This window comes from Pleurodeles waltl, chromosome 3_1 (genome assembly GCF_031143425.1).
Source record: "Pleurodeles waltl isolate 20211129_DDA chromosome 3_1, aPleWal1.hap1.20221129, whole genome shotgun sequence".
In the NCBI taxonomy this organism is placed as follows: domain Eukaryota; kingdom Metazoa; phylum Chordata; class Amphibia; order Caudata; family Salamandridae; genus Pleurodeles; species Pleurodeles waltl.
The window spans coordinates 713,052,865-713,075,075 of record NC_090440.1 but is presented as its reverse complement, the minus strand read 5'-3'; the positions used below and the strand labels follow the sequence as shown (position 1 = coordinate 713,075,075).

Genomic DNA, 22,211 nt, shown 5'->3' with positions numbered 1-22,211 from the left:
ATGCCCAACTGTAAGGGTTGTAAACTAAACAAATGCATTCTGTACCTTCACTGGGCTATCGTTGTAAAGCCAGGATAAGAAATATGTTGAGTTCCAGTAAGTATCTGGGCCCTCCCAATCACCGTCGGACCAGATCAGGTCTGGCAAGTACCTGGAAAACACAAATGTACCAGCTCAGTCATCTTTTCTGCTAGGCAGAGGGCAGATCGTAACTACGCCTTCCAGTTAATTACACATGCCCCCAAACACATTTAAACTTCGCTTTTAAAAGCGGAATATCAATATGTAAAGAGGAGATATGTCTTCAAAACCAAAGTGTACTTTTGTCCATACTGCCGAATGAATCCAGAGACACACGCAGCAAATGGTCCTACAAGGGGGGGTAAATGTCAGTACATAACACAGGTACTGGAGTACTAGCCACTACTGCCAATGTAAGGTACTAGCCACTAGTGCCCACCCCACTGCCTAACAGTGAAATGGAGGAGGCAAGGGTAACGAAGCACCTGAAAGAAATAGTGTGTCTAAGACACATGGGACCCCCTACTACCCGGCTCTAATAGTATCATTGCTTGCTATTGATGTTTTCTTCTTCCAGAGCTCTCCTCTCCCCTCTGTGGGCCCTTTCCTTCCCTGTCAAGTGTTTGTCTGCCATAGTTTACTCATTGAGATCAAGACAGCACTCTCCTTTTTTTTTTTAACTCCATTTTTCTTTTATTTGTCTGATCATTAGAAAGCATTTCCAATTGCAAATCCATACAATACAACAATCTTTTAACTGCGACATAGCAATGCTGTGCATAGTTATTATCATGCAATGTGATACGTTTGACTACTGTTGTAGTATAGTTATACATATCAATTGAACATATGTGCTCTTGCTGAATTCGTCACCAGTTTTACCATTTTAGTACCACTGGATGATGTACATATCCGATGTAATTAACAGAAAATAGAATAACTGATATTAACTAGTTGTGCAGTCCGGGTATATTGGTATAAGCATGGATCGGAGCTCCGTTCTACAATTGGGGCAAGGCACAGCACAGCAGATAAGCAATTCGGGTATCACCCGTGCAAGGGAGCTACATATGCCTATCATCATCCTACACACTTTGCCGGCCAAGGATTCTCTCGATTCCCTCAATAAGTCAATCTGGGGGTGTGGGCGAAGGGCCAGCAAGTATATGTGACGTCAGTAATATTTGTTGTTCTGCAAGTACTCCTATGCGTAGGTCTGTTAGCCATCCCGTAATTGATGGGGACGTTAGGACAGCACTCTCCTTAACAAGCACTGGCAATGCCAATAGGTTTGGCTTAAAAAAAATGTTGTATGGGACTGTGAAGCACTACTCTTAAGTAGCATGGAAACGGATATGTATTTGTGTGGAAGCAGAGAACTGTAGAATAACATCAGTGTAAGTTAAAAGGTCAGTTTTGGTAGTATTATGAACAAGATTAACGGTTAATTTATTCTATTTGAACTGTACTCATTCACTCAGGTCACTGAAAATAAGTGACTTAGTCTTTCATAATAGGATTCAAATTGTGATGCCGATCACTTCAGCAGGCATAATATAACCCAGTATGAAACATGCATGATTCAAGGAGAAATCCAACCACAGGAGAAGAGAAAAAGGAATAGATCACATGTAGACAGATTGAGGTCCAAGTTTGTGTTCCTGTTCACACAAATACTTCAGTCTGTAAAAAATGAAGGTACGTCTCAAATAACAGAACTTTCAGGTGCCCAGAACAACGGCCTACTCAACAGAACCCAGGCTAAGGATAGAGTTACCAGACACTATCAGGGAGACAGTGCACAGTCCTAGAGCACACTCTGTGAAGCGGCTCGGAGGGTCAAAACTAAGAAATTCTCCTTTAGTACCCTTCCTCCTACAAAGAACATGATTTTTTGCAAGCTTAATGTTGAAAATGGCCCTTTTTGCAGGGTTATCCCCAAACTTTTCACCTTCTTCCTCCTATTTTTTCTGATTTGTTTTTGCTGGTTTATTGTCTCTGCACACTGCAGATCAGAGCTAAAGTGCAGGTGCTCCCTATGTAAATTGTATTTGTGATTGGTTTATCCAAGGTTGGCATATTTGATTTACTGGTAAGTCCCTAGTAAACCATACCAGAGGCGCCCAGGGCCTGTAATTCAAATGCTACTAGTTGGCCTGCAGCACTGATTGCGCCACCCACATGATTAGCCCTGTGAAGAAGATATTTCAGACCTGCCATGGCAGTGTCTGTGTGTGCAGTTTTAAATTTGCCAATTTGACCTGACAAGTGAACCCACTTGCCAGGCCCAAACCTTCCCTTTTTGTACATGTAAGGCACCCCTAAGGTAGGCCCTAGGTAGCCCGATGGGTAGGGAGCAGTGTATGTTAAAGGTAGGACATGTACTGAAATACTGCCAAATTTGTTTTTCACTGTTGCAAGGCCTATCTCTCTCATTGGTTAACATGAGGACTGCATTTCAATATATTTTAAGTGCTGATTCCCATTGGGAGCAGATAGAGGTGTGGAGTTTGGGGTCTCTGAAATCACAATTTAAAAAGACATCTTTAGGTAAAGTTTTTTTTTTTTAGATTGTCAGTTTGAAAATGTCACTTTTAGAAAGAGGGCATTGTCTTGCTTAACCATTCTGTGCTTCTGCCTGCTTGTCTATTCGACGTCTGGGTCAGACTGACAGTTGGGCTGTTTATGAATCTCCACTAGACAGTCACGCAAAGGGAGCTGGGGTGTAGCCTGCATATCCTGATGGGCCATCTGGGCTAGAGTGGAGGAAAGAGTGGTCACTTACACCTGAAAGGGCTGTGGCTGCCCTCACACAATGCATTCTCCGACCTCCTGGTGTGTGTCTGGGGCCAGGCCTGGGCTAGACGGGATCTTGTCAACAACAGAGACTTTCCTTTGAAGTATGCCTCCTTCAAAGGCAGAAAGCGGTATCAGTAGTGGACCCAAAACCCCAGACTTTTAGAACACTTCTGGATCAAGGGGAACCTCTGCCAGGGAGAAGAGCTGAAGAGCCGGAGGAGGAGTACTGTCCCTTTGCTGTGTGTGCTTTGCTGGGTTGGCCTGCGGTTGCTACTTCAGCCTTAAAGAGGGCAAAGGCTGGACTTTGCTGTGTATCCTGCTTGTTAAGTTTCTTCAAGGACTTGGATTAGAGCTGGCCTCCTGTTGGAAGTCTTAGTGATATCAAAGACTTCAGCTTCATCTGCCTATAGCACTGGGAACTGTGTGTTTTATGCTGCAACAGAAGAAAAACCACTGCGATATCGTCAACGACGCTGCTGCTTGCACCGTGGCCGGACGACGCCACACAGAGCTGTGCCCCACGTCGCACCGCAGCTCTGGTCTCACCTGACGCTGTCACCGAGCCGCTGCTTCCACTGAGACCTGTGGGCCCCGCACTCTGCATCATATTGCTCACACCACAGCCTTGGCATCCCAGATGACGACGCTCCACACGGACACCGATGCCGCTAGCTGCACCGTGGCCTGAGGACACCGCTCGTGAGGTGCACGACACACCGCCCCGTCCTGCACCGCAGCCCGGTCCACCGACGCCAGCGCCATCGACTCCAGCATCAACAGACGCCCCTGTCTGCACCGTGACCCGTGGGTGCTGCACTAAGCCCGCCCCACGCAGCACCGCCGCCTTGGGCCTACCAACGACAGTGCTTCAGCAACGACGATGCCGCTGCCTGCACCGTGACCTGGAGACACTGCACCGCTTCACACCGCAGCCCTGGTCTCACCGACGCGGTCGTCGAGCCACTGCCTGCACTGTGACCTGTGGGCACCGCATGTCGCATCATCAGGCTTCGCATTGCAGCCCCAATGCCGTCCACCCCAGCATTCCTGAATTCGTCATCAGCCCGGAGTTCAATCTGTAACGCGTGTGACTCCAAGGGCCCGACGACCCTGCACCGACCTCCGGAACCAACGCCTGCAACACCGCACTCCGAATCTCCTTGCGAGGATCACAAGGCCCTGCATTTCCAAGGTACTGTTTAAGGGTCTTCCGGACACCTTAGCTGGCCCGCGACACCACGGCCGACCTGAATTGTTGGATTTGTTGTTCACGGTGCCATGATAACCCCAGATGGAGCTATTGACTGCAAGAAAACGTATTTTTAAGTTAGTTCTTGCAAAATATATATCTTTATTACTGTATGTTGGAGTTTTCTCGTTTTGGTCTTGTTTTACACAGATAAATATTGGCAATTTTTCTAAAACTGGTGTGGTCTCCTTTTGTAGTGTTTTCACTGTGTTACTCTGTGTTATGTGCAAATGCTTTACAGATTGCTTCTGAGTTAAAGCCTGACTGCTCATGCCGAGCTACCTAGGGGTTGGGCAGGGGTTATCTGAGCTCAGTATCTCCCTTATCCTGACTAGAGTGAGGTGCCCTTCTTGGACAGGGTGCAAACTGACTGCCAACTAGAGACCCCATTTCTAACACTTACAAATTTCCCTTGCTGCAGAAAAACAGAAAGGCATCCAACTCTTACTTTGTAACAAGATCATACAGCTCGGGCATGGTCTTTGCTTTGACAAAATCCTGTGTCTTGAAACCACTTTTTTTATCACTTAGATAAAGTGGATGGAACCATTCCAAGAGAGAATGGTAGAGTCCATAGCGTATGTTCCTAAAAAATAAATAGAAAAAAAAAACACTTGATTATGTTCTCGATTTTATACACATCAGTCAGAATTTTTGAAACAAGTGTGTAAACATTTAAAGGCAAACCTTTTCACTGCATTGTGTACCAACTGAACCCCAAGTGGCTCTACCGATCGTAACTCCTGCACCCGCCGCCAAGGCTCTTCACCAAAACTCACCCATCTGAGACACCAACACACTGACAACCCGATAACAAACATTCTCAACACAACAGGTACTCACGATCATTCTGCTTTACAGTTATTCATTCCAAACCACCTAACACCTAACAGCCAAAATGCATATCAATGACTCATCCAAATTCACTTTAACCAATCACCAATGCTGAAAGAACACAACTACATGGGGTATTGGTCAAGAGAACACATTTTAGCACTGTCTAAATCCTTTCCTATGACAATGATTAAAAGTCCGACCTCCTATGGATGACCAGTTTTCTTTTGCTAGTGTTAATTCATTTACTTATTTGATGAAACTGTGATTGTTCATTTAATTAATGTACGACCCTTATTACCACTTTCTCACATTTACACCAAAGAAAATAAATAGACTGGCTTAAACTATCCATGTAAGTTGCCTTCAGTTCTTTAGGGACCGTCACAGCCATTGTTCATCTTTCAGGTATCATGCCTAAAATGTAACTCATGACTGTAAATGTGGAGTGCCTCTGATAATAACTCGTACAGTAGCATTCACGGCTATACTTTCAACAATTCCATTAACACATAAAAAGTAAGGAGCGGCACAACAATGGGCACGACTGACTCTCCCAATCTATTAAGGCATAAAAATGACTACACTATAAGCTAGTTCCGTGTTAAAATCAAATCAAAGGCAAAAGGGATAATTGCACACACCTTTTCCGGATAGCCTTGCCCAGGTCACCCACTAAATCTCGATGCGGTCCAGTGTCCACAGAGTTCCAATTCCAAGACACTGGGGACTCCCAGTTTGTAAAGCCTTCGTGGTGCTTTGTTGTAAGTACGACGTACCTAGGAGAAACAAACAGGCATTTTAACAAGCCGCCCTTCTGCGCTGTACTGGAGAATACAGAAAGGTCTAAGGCCTAGCAGGGGAATAAGTGAGAGGGAAAGACGATATTAAACACAAATGTAAAACGGTAATATATTGCGGTGAAACATCAAATGGTGGCAAATTCTTCCAAAAACAAACTCATCTAAAATATTTTCAAAGAATGAATAAACTTAACAGCAATGCCGTGTATGGCAAAATGAAAGAAGCAGGTTAGGAGGTGAGAAAATGCAGACATTGGTGAAAAATGCACTTGGTTCCTCCTGCAGAGCCAAGGACATTTTTGGGTGAAGCCGTTATTAAGATTCACACAGTTTGAAAAAAAAAAAAAAAAAAAAGAAGACTACATAACAAGGTTTACAACAGAAATTCAGTGTGTGACATCAAAAATAAAACTATTACGTTTTAAGTGGAAAAACGTGTAGTCAGTGACGGGGAAGGTTTATGCTCCACCCTCTATGTGGATAGATAATATTTGGAGAGGCTACAGTTTGGAGGTTTTAAGGCGACTTACAAAAGTAATGTATTCTTTAAAAAACCAAGCATTGGCATAGGCCACAGTTCTGCATTTAATGTGCTAATGCATTAAGTGTTAGCACATTACTGCAAAACACACCGGTCCGAACCAGTATAAGCAGACAGGTAGAGATATAGCTGTACAGGAGCTCATGAAGCACTTTAATGCAAGAACTGAAGTGGAGGTGGAAGGATACACCCAAACAGCCAAAAGTATTAAGTGAGAGGTGAATGCCCCACTCTGCTCCAAGAAGCATGTAGCAATGCCTCAAGCAAGCTAACGGCTGAAAACTGCTGGCCAAAGAAAACCAATGGTTGAAGGGAGCGATCCAAAAACCTATGTGCATATTGAAACTAAGCAGTAGGTCAAACCCCAGACTCACTGGCAAAGACAAAAGGTCGGTTGGCTTTCTTAAAGCTGGATTTGTTTTGCCATGGTTTTTACAAAATTTTATTGTTAGCCAAAAAATAAAGTAAAGAAAAATACATTTGTTGAAAGCAAAACCATTTTTGGTCTCAAAAAGCACACATTGCCTTCGTAGTTCCTGGCACTAAAGGGAAATACTATGTATGCGAGTGTGGGTGAGGTGAAAGGGCAGAAAGCTGCCATTTTCAATGAATTTAGCAAATGGCTTAAGTGTGCTGACCCATTCGCCCCATGATGTAGTGAGTGGAAGAAAAATGTGAATGGCACAATAACAGGCTGTAGGAAAGTAGCCTCTTTTTTGCATGGCTACCCCCACTTTTTGCCTGTTTGTCTGTGTGTTTGACTGTGTTTCTTGGGATCCTGCTTACCAGGACCCCAGTGATTATGCTCTCTTCCTTTTAACTAGGACCATTTTCATCCCAATTTGGCATACTGGTGCCCCCATGTAAGTCCCTAGTATCTGGTACACATGTACCCAGGGCATAGGGGGACTAGGGAATTCCCCATGGGCTGTGGCATTTATTATGCCGCTCATGGGGAGCTCATGCAAAGTGTTCTGCAGGCCTGCCATTGCAGCCTGCGTGAAAGGGTGCAAGCACCCTATTTCACTACAGGTCACTGTACCAGGTCACTGTAATTCACCCCAGAGGGCAGGGTGCAAGTATCTGTGTGTAAGGGCACCCCTGCACTAGCTGAGCTGCCGCCACGAACTCCAGTGCCATTTTCATGGACTTTGTGAGTGCGGGGATGCCATTTTATGCGTGTACTGGACATAAGTCACTGCCTATGTCCAGCTACATAATGGTAACTCTGAACCTAGGTATTTTTGGTATCAAACATGTCGGAATCATACCCAAATACTGTTGCCAGTATTGGAAGTATGATTCCATGCACTCTGGGGGCTCCTTAGAGGACCCCAGGCATTGATCCTACCAGTCCTCCAGGGTTTTCCAGGCATCCCAAGCTGCTGCCACCCCTCAGACAGGTTTCTGCCCTCCTGCTGCTTGAACAGCTCAAGCCCAGGAAGGCAGAACAAAGGATTTCCTTTGGGAGGGGGGTGGGGTAACACTCTCCCTTTGGAAATAGGTGTTACACATCTTGGGAGGTGTAGCCTCCCCAAGCCACTGGTGGGCTTTGAATGGCACATTTGGTGCATTCTGTGCATAAACCAGTCTACACCAGTTCAGGGACCTCCAGTCCCTGCTCTGGGGCAAAACTGGACAATGGAAAGAGGAGTGACCACTTCCCTGTCCATCACCACCCAGGGGTGGTGCTTGGAGTTCCTCCAGAGGGCCCCTGGGTTCTGCCATCATGAATCCAAGGTGGGCAGAGAACTCTGGGAGCATCTGAGTGGCCAGGCCAGGCAGGTGACGTCTAAAACCCCTCCTGATAGGTGGTCACCTGGCTAGGTGACCAATCCCCCTTTCAGGGCTATATAGGGTCTCTCTCTCTCTTGGGGGGGATCCTCAGATTCACCTTGCAAGATTCCAGCAGGATTCCTCTGCAACCTTACTTTGACTTCTAGCCACTGGAACCGCTACTGGACCCTTCAGGAACTAACAGTCTGCATCCACGAAGAAGACTCTTCCTGCAACATTGTTTCCATGGCTCGTTCCAACTTCTGCAACATTTCCCCAGCTGTGCATCCTCTAAGGGCTGCAAGTCTTCAGTCTGCACAAAAAGGAAGAGGAAATTTCCCTTGGAGTGAAGGAGTCACTCCCCTGCATCCACAGGCACCTACTGCAAGGATGACCGGCTGCGTGATTCTCCTCTCATCCTGAGCTGGATGGATCCTGCATCACGGGTGGTGGTCCGGAGTATTCCTCTTGGTCCTCTTTGCCAGCTGTCCAACTTTGGTGGAGGTAAGCCCATGCCTTCCCACACAGGACAGTACACCTGTGCACTGCATCTCTTGCAGCTGCCAAGGCCTTTTTTGCATCTCCTCCAAGGGATCTTCAGGCTACGTGTAGCTCCAGCCCCCAGCACGCCTTCCTGCAACACACAGCCCTCTGTGTGGTTCTCCTGTGGCATGGGACCCTTCTTTAGTCGTGCTGCGTGGGCTCTTCTCCAACTCCTGTGTCCCCATCCTGTGGGACTTCTGTGGGTGCTGCCTCTGCTCCTGTGAGCTCTCTGTGTCGCTGGGGGTCCCCTCTGGCTCCCCTTCCTGGGTTGAGTCCTCCTGGGCCTTGATGGTCCCCGGCAGCTCTACTTTTCGCTAACTGCAACCTTTGCCAAGGCTTGTTGGAGGATTTCCTGCACCAACACCTGACTGCAATTCTTCCAGCGTGGGACGTCGTCTGCATCCCTCAAGAACTCTTCACCAACTCTGGGCTCCAGTGCTGACCTTCTTCACCTCGCCTTCGACCAACTCCTGCATCCACAGCTGGGTGGGTAGAACTCCTACCCCTCCTGGACTCTTCTCTGTGATTTCTGGACTTGGTTCCCTTCTTTCACAGGTCCTCCTCTTCAGTAATCCACTGCTAGTTTCTTGCAGTCTTGTCTGGGTGTTGCATTTTCTTCTTTTTCTTACTTTTGGGTGGTTTGGGGAAAATCCACTAACGTGCTCCTTTTCTCCTGGTCGCTAGGGGGCACTGTGGTACATACCTTTGGTGTTTTCTAGTACCCCCAGCTCCCCTCTACACATTCCTCTTACCTAGGTGGGGGGTCCTGTGTTCGCATTCTATTTTTTTAGTATATGGTTTGGACTCCCCCTAGGGTCACTATTGTTTAACTGCATTTGCATTGTTTTCTATCACTTTCTATGACTATGTCTGGTAACTAGTGTTTAGATTCAGTGTGTTACTTCCCTCCTATTGGAGGGTTGCCTCGCTAGTACTTTTTGGTATTGTGACACTAAAATAAAGTACCTTTATTTTTGTAACACTGAGTGTTTTCTTTCATGTGTGTAAGTGCTGTGTGACTACAGTGGTATTGCATAAGCTTTGCATGTCTCCTAGATAAGCCTTGGCTGCTCATTCACAGCTACCTCTAGAGAGCCTGGCTTCTAGACACTGCCTACAGTACACTAATAGGGGATGAATGGACCTGGTATAAGAACCTCAGGTACCCACCACACGCCAGGCCAGCTTCCTACACAGGCCAATGGATGACGAGGGCTGGCTGAAACCCCTATGTGTTTACTGTATATCATTTCAGCAAAATCAAAACGGCTAATACCAGACTAAAAAAAATACAAAAAGGAGAGAACATCACAGTTTGTAACTGATAAACCAATTACATGGCTTAATGGAACCTACTATCAGCGTTGTACTGTAAACTTATATCAGTGTGCCTCTGGCAATGTCTGGGTGGTGAATTTTAATAAAAGTAATAGACATGCATCTTAGATGGAGATTTTATATAATTCTGCAGAGGAGGAAAGGAACAGCGGTAAGAAGGGCGGAGGAGAGAAATCGAGGAAGAGGGTATGGGAATAAGGATAAACAAAGGAGAGGGGCAGAGTGGGATGGACGTTTTTCACTGTTGCCGGACGGAGGGGTGTGGTTAAAGGCGTGTGCTTCAGTTTTCTGCTCTAACTGGTTTTAGTGGCTTGTGATTTTTCACCTGTTCGGCATGCCCTTACTTATTTGACGAAAAGGTGCCCTTCCTGTGTCAGTCCTCTAGACGATGAATATGTGTGTGTCCCAGCATGGAAGCTCTTCAAAAGTCCAATCTGACATTTCCACAAACAATGATTATATCATTTTGAATTTTTTCTATGATCCCAAAATGACGCCTTTTCTATCTCTTGGCTTTGATGAATAAAGCGGCCCATTGTTAATTTTTATGTTTAAGAGGTTCTTATTAGCGTAAGGCATTTTATAGAAGGGCATTCTATGTAGCTCATGTGCGGGTTTGAAGAAAGGATGCACCACTTTAGCATGTGCGTGTATATCCTTTCCAATTAAAGGCAAAGCAGCCTTGCATAGTATTGTATGAAAAGTTCCATAAAAACTAGCACAACCCTGCTGAGATGTGGATTGTCACACTTAGCATCCTAACACATTGTATGAGGTATGGAGTGGAGACGCCATCGCCCATCAGCCCTTGCAGTCTCAGCCGAGCCCGACACTACCAGCCTAGGGCTGCCACCCTTCCCAGAGAAACATACCGGCCATTTGTTCGCAGTTTAAACTGTTTAAGGATATGATACTAATCTTATAGAAAATAACCTGCATTCAACTTTTAAAATGGCCTTACTGTCTCTCTTTAGTTTAATTATCAGCCACGGATTACTACAGCAACTATAGAGCACATTATTATATATTAAAGGCCGTTAAGGTGCTTTCTGATTGTATTTATGGTTTAAAGTATGCACTATTAAAGGGAAAATACTGGATTTAATTGACTTTCCTAATTTTCGAACCCCGTCATGACATTAAAATATTGGTCATGCGGGTAAAAAACACGGGCACGCGGGTAAAAAAAAAAAAAAAAAAACCTACCAGTTACACTCACTCAGCTTTTTTAGAGCAGCAGCAATGGTTATTTACGTTGTTAGTGCCTGCAGAGACAGATACGCATTAGATTTATTTAAAAAATCGTGGCTGTCTGCGACATATTTAAAAAAATCTCAAAGCCGAACTTGGTGTGTAAGCCACCTCTTGTTGTTGAATGTACCTGTATTTGCCACTGTTGCATTCGGTTGATAGTACAAATTTATAAGTTTAAAGCTGAATTCAAAAAGGAAAAAGATGAAATATTTTTAATTTAAGCTGTGCATCCCGGGAAATATGTCACGAAATCAACATTTACACAAGAATAAAAAATTAAAATGGAAGCACAAAGCAACGCATTTGAAAGACAGTAGCCTTGTGATCACGGTAAATATGTTCCTCTTTCTCACCAAGTAAAACCATAAATGTACAACGAAATACAGTAGTACGTTTTCTGTGACGCTTCAACTACATTAAAAGGAACGTGCAGCCTAGAAACAGATGTCAGTCACATTGAGGCGAACATTGACCAAACGAGAAGTAAAAGGCTACTGGGCAGAAGTCCTAGAACAATAATTAGCAAAGAACAGGTATGTGTAAGAAAGCGGATTGCTGTTATGGGTGTGTAGTTGCCCACCTCAAGGATTAACAGCGCTAAATTGTCAGCGGGAACCAAAAAGTCACTAAATTGACCTGAGCGCAACCCCCTGGTAGCTATAGCATAGAACAATAAGGCTAAGATTTGGGCAATGTGTAAAAGTATTTATGTAGTATCAAAACAGTGATAAAGTAATAACTGCTAACAATAAATATTCTAAACAGACTTTGAGAAACAGAGTCGATTTTAATAAACTAAACACGAAACTAAAATGACAGCAAAATAATGAAATAAGGGGAACCGGAGAATACCCTAAAAAACACTAAATTCCAATGATAGTTTGTGGAAGTGGTAGAAAAGGGCCTACGTTCGATTTCAGGCGAACAGTGATGGAGCGCGGGTAAGGTACCCCAAACAGGTTTGTCCGGATCAAAGATTTGACATCTGACTCAGTCTTTTTTTTAGATAGCTCAAAATACTTCTGCGGCGCAAGCCTAAAGCTGTACACGAGGAAGGTGCATGGAAATTGGACACCTTTACTGTGATGTCCCATGACAGCTCTCAGAAGGTCTTGGAAGTCCAAAAGCTTCCTAAGTCCAAACTTTTCAGGGTTTACGATGCAGCTCCTCTGGATTAATTCTAAGGACTCAGGGACAGCACTTAAGAGCGAGTATTCATACCAGCAAAAGCCACCACCAAGGTTCAGGTTCAGTCCACATCCTGGCCAACTGGTCACTTCAGGGAAAAGGAATATTGCTGCTAGATTTGTCTCTGCAAAAACACAGGAGGTCAACCAACTGACTCAGGAGTCCACTTTTTTCTTGTAGGTACAAGAGGGAGCAGGTCCAGCCCTTCAGGACTCCTCTCAGGTTACAACAAGCATGGTCCAGTCCTCTTCCAGCCTTCCACTGGTCCAGAAAGAGTTCTGATGAAGGATCCAATGGAGAAAAAGTTCCCATGGGGTGGGGGAAGCAACTGTACCCACTTTTTCAACACGTTTTGTTTGCTATACTGCAAACAGTGCCAGGCACACCTAAAACCCAAGATGGGGAAACCTTTTCTCTGTTGTGCAATTTGCTAAGGAAATGAGCAGTCACCTCTCCTGTGTCCACTCTAAACCAGTGGTGTGGGTAGCTTCCCGTCCAATGGATTTGGTGCTAGCCCAGCTATAGTTGGCCTTGGGGACAAGGGCTTTCCCTTCTTTAGGTATCTCCTTGCACTAAACTATCAATTAGCAGACTTATCTTCTGTCCTTTTCAAGTTAATGAAGTTCCTAGGTCCACCCCCAACTGTCTTTCCTGGGCTGAGAGAGACCAAATGCCCCACAAACAGTACATCCTGTCACCAGGCCTAAGCTAGTGTTCTGCTCTGGGAGCAGTTTTCACAATTCATTCACGTAAAACACAGGGGCAGCTCCTCCATTAGGGCGAAGGACCGTTGCCTCCGCCAGGAGCGGCAGCTGCAAAACATTTTCAAGAAGATGATAATAAACTGTGTTTATTATCATCTTCTTGAAAAGGGCCGGGGCACTGAGGGTGACGAGCATTTGAGGGGAGTGCACAGAGCACTCCCCTCACAGCGCGTGTGTTTGGCCGTCCGTCTCAAGCCTGCCAAACACCCATGCGCGGAAGGCTCAGGCACAGTTGCGGGGCTGGAGACACCCGGCACAGGCTCCCAGTCTGCCTAGGAGCGCCCTGGCTGGGTGCTCCCAGCCAATCCTGACACTGCTTTGAGCAGCGTCAGGATTGGCCGCAGGGCAGGCTGGGAGCCTGTACCTGCAGCGAGATGGAGGAGTGGAGCGGCGCGCCACCCCGCCCCTTCTGCGACCCGCAAGGTTCGACTGGTAAAACGCTTACTGGGCAGCTGCTGGAGAGATAATGAAAGTTAGCCTCCAAGGAAGGAAAAAGTAACTTTCTAGAAGTCACTTTTCCAGAGTATGTGTCTTCATGAATGAATTGGACTTTTAATGAATATGAACAAATAGTATTTGATTGAGTATATTAGCTGGTTCATGTCCAAAGTTACAGATTAAAGTGTATAATCTGTACTTTGCCTTTTTCTGTGATCCAGCAACAGCCCTGTTGATGAAAACAGGTTTTGGGGGCTAGTCACTGGAGGACAATGCCAACTTTAATAGACCCTACCTTGTGGGCAACAAGGTGGACTTGGAGGAGTGGGGGAAGAGACTTATTAATATTTAAAAGAAGGGTTTTCCGCCTGTCAACGAGGGGTATTTTGACAGATTTGACTGCAGGTTTTTAGGCTACTGCAGTCAGGCTACACACGTTAGGCCTAAAGCCATGTTTTAGAGGCCCACTCTGTGGATGGCACAATAGGTGCTGCAGTCCACAGGTGGAATTTAACTTTGAGGCCCAATATGTTTTCTACACCATATACTTTAGATTTATAAGCAAGTTAAATATGTCAACTAGGAATGAGTCTATTTAACAGTGTTTAAAAGGTAGCACAGACACTTTAATCTTGTTTATCAGGAGTAACATAGCACAGAGTTTGAAGACCAGTAGAAATAGGTTCAGAAAAAGGCAAAAAATCTGAGATGACCATGCACCAAAGGCGTCTTTGCTACAGTCTGCCTTTGGCAAGACTACAGTGTTTTTTCTTTCTTTGTAGTTTTCTTTTTTTTCCAAACATAGGCAACATGTAAAAACAAATGGCAAAAATGTAAGCAACCACGGCGCATCAGCCCTTGCAATGAAGTGTGAAGGTACATGGTGTGGGACACTGCACTGAGGAGTGCAAGACACCTGATGGATATAGTGGGCTGACCCCCTGCTCCACGCTGTTGCTGTCATGAATGGAAGAAAAACGTAAATTGTAGTTGAACAGACCACTAGATGAAGAGGACTGACACCAAGTAGCTATGTTTGGAAAAGTATGTGTTTAAGAGAGGTTTCTGGAAAAACTTAGCCAGCTAGTCTCCTGGTCAAACCTGAAACAAAAGTGAACAGAAGAGGACAAAAGGACCCGGCTGGGTTTGCTCCATTTGTGTTTTTTACCTAAACCAAGGGACACAGTTGTTCTAAACAAATGATGCCCAGTTAAGCACAACTTAACACCAATGTAAACTGAGAGGCAGTATTTTAGCATTATTCATAATCACTGAAACAACTTGAAAAGAAAAGATGTGGTTGGGGCCACAGAAGAGGGGACACGTGGAGGGAGGCTCAAGATCAGACAGACCAATGGGTTTTGGCGGGGAGCTCCTACCAGTAAACGCACTTACTTTCTGCCTACCTTGTTTTAAAAACTAAATTTAGGCAATTATTGGATATTAAACATATATATATATATATATATATATATATACTCATAAAACATCTTTCATACCACAAATTCATACAAACCTTTTCTATGGTTAACACTCTTAAGTCTTATCTCATTTACATCAATGTAAACATTTTTCTTTTAAATCGCTCTAATGATTTTCATACAACCAAGTGGAAAGTGGCCACCCCACCGCAAACAAACATGAATTTGAGGATTATAACATACAGTGTTTCTGAATCCCTTATCGAGGCACTAGCCCAAACCTTGTAGGGCCCAAATGTGAGAGCGAATACTTTAGAGACCCCCAACATGTGGTACTATCTATAACTCCCAGACTCAACCAGGTCTCCCTCCTAGGCCCCTCCCTCATGAGATGCCATTCATGGCCTGTCGGCAGGGTTCCCATTCTTTATCAAATTTCTTAAAGCAGCCACGTACCCTAGACAACATTTTTTCTAATCTCATGCACCAGTCTAAGTTAGCTTCCCTGTTCCTCTGCTTCTGGACCTCGTCGCTCCCCTTCAATCTGATGACATCGCGCTTCGCCACCATTAATGCCGTATTGCAGAAAAGTAAGGAGGATCTGTCCAAGGACTGGTTCCCCCACCTCCCACACAAAAGGACAGGGCTATTGGCTTGGGGTGGTTTCCTGTTCCCTCCCAATAGTTCCTGAGGAGGGGGCATTCCCAAATAGTGTGAAGTAGCATTTTCCTCTGTCCACAACCTCTTACACATCGATCCGAGTCCACCCTACCCAGGTGAAACAGTCTTGACTGGGTGAAGTTGGCTCTTTGGAGGAGTTTCAGTTCAACTAATTGAACTCTAGCCTGTATAGCCACCCCTTCCCCCAATCATTGTCTTCCAGCCTATCCAAGTCTCCCTCCCATTTCTTCAGAGATCTAATGGGGGAACGCTATTCTGTAGTAGGGTCGAGTATAGTCTAGACACCGCATGATTGGTGAGGGGAGCCCCCAGCACTCTGTAGTCTAGGGGTGATTCATCCGGTGTCTCCCTCATGACATTTACATGTTGTTTAAGGAGGTGACGCAGGTGCTGGTACCGCAGAAGTTGCTCCAATGACAATTCATATTGTTTTTGGAGATGCAGGTATGGTAATATCTCTTGATCCCTTCAAAAGACCTTCACCTTGGATATTCCTATCATGTCTCATTTAGTCTGCCCATCAATAGCCGGTAGGCCCCACAGTCAGTCAGAGGCCCATAGTGGCTTTTCTAAACTCAGACTACCCCATCCCAGGGTTTTGGCAGCGTTGTGCCAAGACTTAAACACTACTGCCATAGGCACTGGCAGCAGAGATACACCTTTATTATTATATAGATACTGGACACATCCTTCCGGGTCCATGGCTCTTCTGTTCCCCATCAATGTAGGTTCCTACTGAGAGGAGAAGGCAAAGTCATTGATTGTCTGAAATTGGGTTGCCCAATAATATAAACGTAGGTTGGGGAGGGCTATAACACCGTCCAGCGATTCCCTCATAAAAGATGTCCAGGCTATTCTTGGGGTCCCGCCGCACCATAATAAGCCCACGTGACCACTGCCACTGCAGGGAAGAATTCCTCAGGGATTAGGAACACAGTGTTTTGTGGAACATACAGAAACTTTGGGAGGTATAAAAATTTGTAGAAGGCTGCACTACCCATTAATGATAAGAGAAGCTTCTTCCAGTCTTCTGCCTTGCTTTTATACAGGTCCAAAATTCTTTGCAGGTTTTCTACAAGGAATAAGTCTTGATCTTTCATAATATATATTCCCAAGTATTTAAACCCGCTGGGCTACAATGTCAGGGAATGGTGCCAGAGTGTGTCTGGAGACCAGGAACACAATAGATTTGTGCCACTTGATTCGTAGCCCTGAAAAGGAGCCAAGCACCTCCAGAATCTCCAGTTCCTTGGTGACCAATTGATCCGGGTTGGCTAGATATAGCAGTATGTCATCTGCATACAGAGACACAACGTCTTCCCTATTGGGGTCCCAATGCAACTCACGCAGTAGCACATCCAATCGCAACCAGTACGCCAGAGGTTCAATTGTCTACGTGAACAGTGAAGGGGAGAGCCAGCCCCCTTGCCTGGTGCCTCTGCCTAAAGTGAACTCTCTAGAGAAGGCTCCGTTCTCTGACGCCCAGGCCCCACCACCTGGGACACCGGACCCCAACACAGCCACCACCAACCTGCATCGCTGGATAGAAGATTGCGCCAACACCCTTGCACCGCTCAAAAAAAAAACCAAACACCTCCCACAGAATCAAGGCCAGCTGGTTCACCCCAGAACTACAGGAATCCAAACAGCTATGTCGCAGAATGGAAAAAACCTGGCACCTTGACCCTACCAACTCCAACCACATCGCTTTCAAGGATGCCCTACGCATACATCACCAACTGATCCGCACCACCAAAAAGGACCCACTTCAAAAACCGCATCGACGCCAATGCTCACAACAGTAAAGAGCTGTTCGGCATCGTCAATGAGCTCTCCACCCCCAGGACCTGCTCCAACAAACCCCCGCCATCACAGGAGTTCTGCAACTCACTGGCCACCCACTTCAGTCGAAAGATAGAAGAAATCCACAATAGCTTCAAACCCCAGACCCATCAGCTGTCTACAACACCCAAGAACCCAATGCTCCAAGCAACACCCACCTCCTCCACACCTGGACCCCCGTCATCATAGAGGACACTGCCACCACCATGGCCTCCATCCACTCCGGATCACCATCGGACCCCTGCCCACACCATATCTTCAATAAGGCAAACATCATCATCGCCCCCCCCCCACCTCTGCAAAACCATCAACAGCTCCTTCGACTCAGCCACCTTCCCAGAAAGATGGAAGCAAGCAGAAATCAACGCCCTGCTGAAGAAACCAAAGGCAGACCCAGGCGACCCCAAAAACTACCGGCCGATCTCCCTCCTCCCATTCCCAGCCAAGGTCATCGAAAAAATCATAAACAGCCAACTATCCCGGTTCCTGGAAGACAGCAAGGTACTCAACACCTCCCAATCCGGATTCCGCAGAAACCACAGCACTGAGACTGCACTCATTCTTGCCACAGATAACATCAGGACCATGCTCGACGAAGGAGAAACAGCAGCACTCATCCTCCTGGACGTCTCCACAGCTTTTAACACAGTATGTCATCACACTCTCCGCACACGCCTCCACAGCGCTGGAATCCGTGACAAGGCACTCGACTAGATCTAGTCATTTCTCTCAGGCAGAACCCAGAGAGTCCGCCTCCCAACGTTCCTGTCAGAAGCCTCCAGAATCATCTGTGGCGTTCCCCAAGGATCTTCGCTCAGCCCCACGCTCTTCAACGTTTACATAGCCCCCCTCGCCAACATCGCACGAACCCACCACATCAACATAGTTTCCTACGCAGACGACACTCAGCTCATCCTCTCCCTCACGAAAGACCCTACAACTGCAAAGAACAACCTCCACAACGGACTTCACGCCATCGCCAGCTGGATTGAATCAAGCCACCTCAAGTTAAACAGACAAGACAGAAATCCTCATCTTTGGCACCAACCCCTCAACTTGGAATGACTTCTGGTGGCCCACCTCCCTAGGAACCGCGCCCTCACCCACCACCCACGCACGCAACCTAGGCTTCATCTTGTAATCCACACTCAGCATGACTCAGCAGGTCAATGCCATCTCCTCTTCCTGCTACAACACTCTCCGCATGCTCTGCAAAATCTTCAAGTGGATTCCCGTCGAAACAAGGAAAAGTGTCACCCACGCCCTGGTCAGCAGCCGATTGGACTACGGAAACACCCTATATGCAGGAATAACAACCAAACTCCTAACAAAGCTGCAAAGAATCCAGAACGCATCCACCCGCCTCATTCTGGACATCCCACGCCGCGACCACATTTCCCTCCACCTCAGAGACCTTCACTGGCTACCAGTATCAAAGAGGATCACCTTCAAACTCCTCATCCATGCACACAAGGCCCTCCACGACACAGGCCCAGCCTACTTCAACGACAGACTCACCTTCCACACCCCAACCCGCAATCTTCGCTCCGCCAGCCTCGCCCTCGCCTCCATCCCCCGCACCACTGCCGGAGGAAGATCCTTCTCTCACCTAGCCACCAAGACCTGGAACTCCCTACCGCTCCACCTTCGCCAGACCAAAGACCTCTTGACACTCAGGAAACACCTCAAGACATGGCTCTACGACCAGCAGCTCCCCCCCCAGCGCCTTGAGACCCTAACGGGTGATTAGTGCGCGCTATAAATCCTTGATTGATTGATTGATTGATTGACTCTAGCCACCAGGTCTTTATGCAGCTGACCCATCCAAGATATAAATCTCCTACCTATCCCTATCTTACCTAGGATAGCCATGAGATATGGCCATTCCAGGGAATGAAACGCCTTTTTAGTGTCCAGAGAAAGAAGCAGCATTGGCTCAGTAATCCGGTTGCATTGCGCCAGGCAGCCCACTAGCCTGTAGAGGTTGCCAGTTCGCCCTGTCGGGCATGAAGCCCGACTGATCCAGGGTCACCAGTGTGTCGATTACCTATAGGAGGCGATTAGAAAGGGCTTTTGCCAGAGTTTTCGTCTCTAAATTGAGCAGGGATATGGGCCGATAGGAGGCAGTCGTTCCTGGGCTTCCCTTGTTTTTGTATTAAAACAATTGTGGCCCCTCAGAGGTCTCTGGATAGGATTACCTCCCTCAGGGCCCTGGTGTACATCAACCTGAGCAGGCCCTTTATAAGTGTTTTTGCACAGTTCAACAGTTCTGGGTGAAAGCTATTTGGTTCTGGGTAGTTCCTACTTTTCATCTGGCTTATTGCCTAGGTCATTTTTTTCCTTAGACAATGCTGCATCAATAGATTCACTCAAATCTCCCTGTAACGTGGGGGCTGGTATCTCGTCTGCAGAGTCCTCAAATGCCCGTGTGCTGGCCTCCCTCCCCACCAAGCTCGCTACAAATACTCAAAGTGTTCCACAAAGGCTTGTTCTATGGCCCCAGGGGTCACCTCTCTTGTCTCCAATTCCCTCTCGACTTCAGTAGTCCAACTTCGGCACTCCTCCTTTCTGGCAAGCCATATTAGCAGGCTGCCTGAACATTAATGTACACTTTGATTGAAAATTGCAATGTCCTTTATATCCTTTGTTTGATGTCCCAGATGGATAATCACTCCATTTTGTAACTGACTCATGTGGTACATCCAAAAAAATGTTTCATGGTTGTGATGCTGCTTCTTCAGGGCTTAAAAAACTGTATATTCTAATCACATCCTGCAAATTCACTTTTCTGATATGCTGCTTAAAGTAACCTCTCAATGGGTGGAACGGACTTGAGAATTGCGTCACCGGTGATCTGTGTTCATCACATCCAAATAGAAATTCCAGTACAAAGTTCCAAAGCAGACCTCCATTACACGCAAGATATAACATGAGATATACAATTTCTTATTTGTCAGCTATTCACTGTAGTGATGTGCATGAACAGGGCTTGAAAAATCATTCAAATTTTACTAGACCTGTAGGTCGAGTGACTTAAATAATCTACTCTAACTGTAATGTACGTGACTCGCAAACGGGTCTCAAATTGTGTGTTCCTAGGCAAATAGTTTACAGTCATCTTTTTCTTAATTCTCACATATGATTGCACCTTCAAATATGTGAGCTCAGAATTTCTGCCGTACAAAAAAACCTCTTTTGTTTGATTAAGTAGACTAAAGTTTGATACATGCATCACAAGAGGTCTAGCCACCATAATCTAGGACTTCTTTTAGTTTACTAACAACAATGCCATCAGGGCGGGAGTGTTTTTCAGTTTGTTTAAACACTCAATTTTAATATTAAATTACTAAACCATGATGTGGTAACATATTGTCATCTACACACAGTAACTTTCCAAGAAATGTCCAAAAACATCTCCACTAACTTGCAGCTTTACTGATAAACCTATATAGTGTATTAACAATCTCGAAACTTGGGTTTCAGAAAACATATCATTTGCACATCAACATGTAAAGTATTCTGATTTGTTTTTATCCTATTAAAATAATTTTTCATCACAGAAATATAAAAAAGGGCTTTCCCAACTACTGAAATATATTTTGAAATGTTTGGACAGTTGAATTAGTTATGTAAATGTTGTGTGTTAGGAAAAACCCGACACCCTATATCCTTTTATTTTACATTCTAAGCAGCAGGTCACAGAGTTCACCTTACAAAGTCCTGGAACTCTGCAGTCAGAAGGAAAATTATTTGTAAGAAAAACTGACTTTTGAACTCTGTCTGTGAACACAGAGCAAATGTGACATAAGAACAAGATGTAAAGGCAGCTTTTATTGCCCCTCCACTTTTCACTGGACAAGTAAGTATTAAAAATAGCTCAGATTTTTGGAGCCTTGACTAACTCTGTCTCATCAATTGGTCCACTATGAATGCTTCTGTTTTATGAATTTGTGATTTGAAATATGTTTTATGAAAATATATCTGTGTTTTACATCAAATAATTAAATAAAGTGAATTGTTAAAACAAAGTAATGAGAACGTAGTTGTATATTCTGATAAGAGCTCCCCAGGACAATTTGTTGTAGCTTGGCAAAACTTCTTGCACTTAACCTAGGACATGGAGAGGGGGATAGGAGAAATATGAGAAGGTGGGTAACAGAAGAAGGTAAAGAAAGAGAGGAAGATGATAAAACAGAGTATTTTAAAAAGGATGGGGAGAGAAGTATAGAGGGACAGGTAAGAGGAAAAGGAGAAAACGGATGAAGATGAACTTAGCAAAGCAAGCAAAATGAGAGACCTGGATCAGAAGTTTTGGTTTTAAGTAAGTTGAAAATATATCCATAACATTTGGTACTTGAATCCCAGAACAGTGGCATACTCTAATCAATGTAGCTCTAGACCGATGTGTAACACGAACTGCTGTTCCAGTACAGAGACATGTAACATGCTTGGCCTGCACTCCTAACAATATCGGAGCACAGACACTTGTATACATTTGGCTTTTTTGTAAAGTGCACGAGTACACTCGACGCCATCTTAGCGCTTTCGAAACTGATCATAGGCTAAACTGGCAGGACAATTACTACATTTTTGCTAGTTGAGATGGAGACTGAAATTTAGAAACTATAAAGTTGAAAAAAAATATTAAAAGTGCTCCCTAAATTTTATCAGATTAGGCTCCTGACGTAGTGGCATCAGGAGACGATTCCACTGTGCTGC

The 22,211-nt window shown here is 45.4% G+C and overlaps 1 protein-coding gene across 1 annotated transcript in view; it reads right to left on the bottom strand.

Moving 5' to 3' along the window:
- The window catches only part of FUCA1 (alpha-L-fucosidase 1), an 86,156-nt gene that overhangs the window by 54,054 nt on the left and 9,891 nt on the right, over positions 1-22,211 (bottom strand). The window contains exons 2-4 of the mRNA XM_069223457.1: positions 5,548-5,682; positions 4,518-4,655; positions 46-151 (exon numbers count right to left, since the gene is read on the bottom strand). Of these exons, the coding sequence (XP_069079558.1) occupies positions 46-151; positions 4,518-4,655; positions 5,548-5,682 (379 nt within the window). The remainder of the gene's footprint in view (positions 1-45; positions 152-4,517; positions 4,656-5,547; positions 5,683-22,211) is intronic.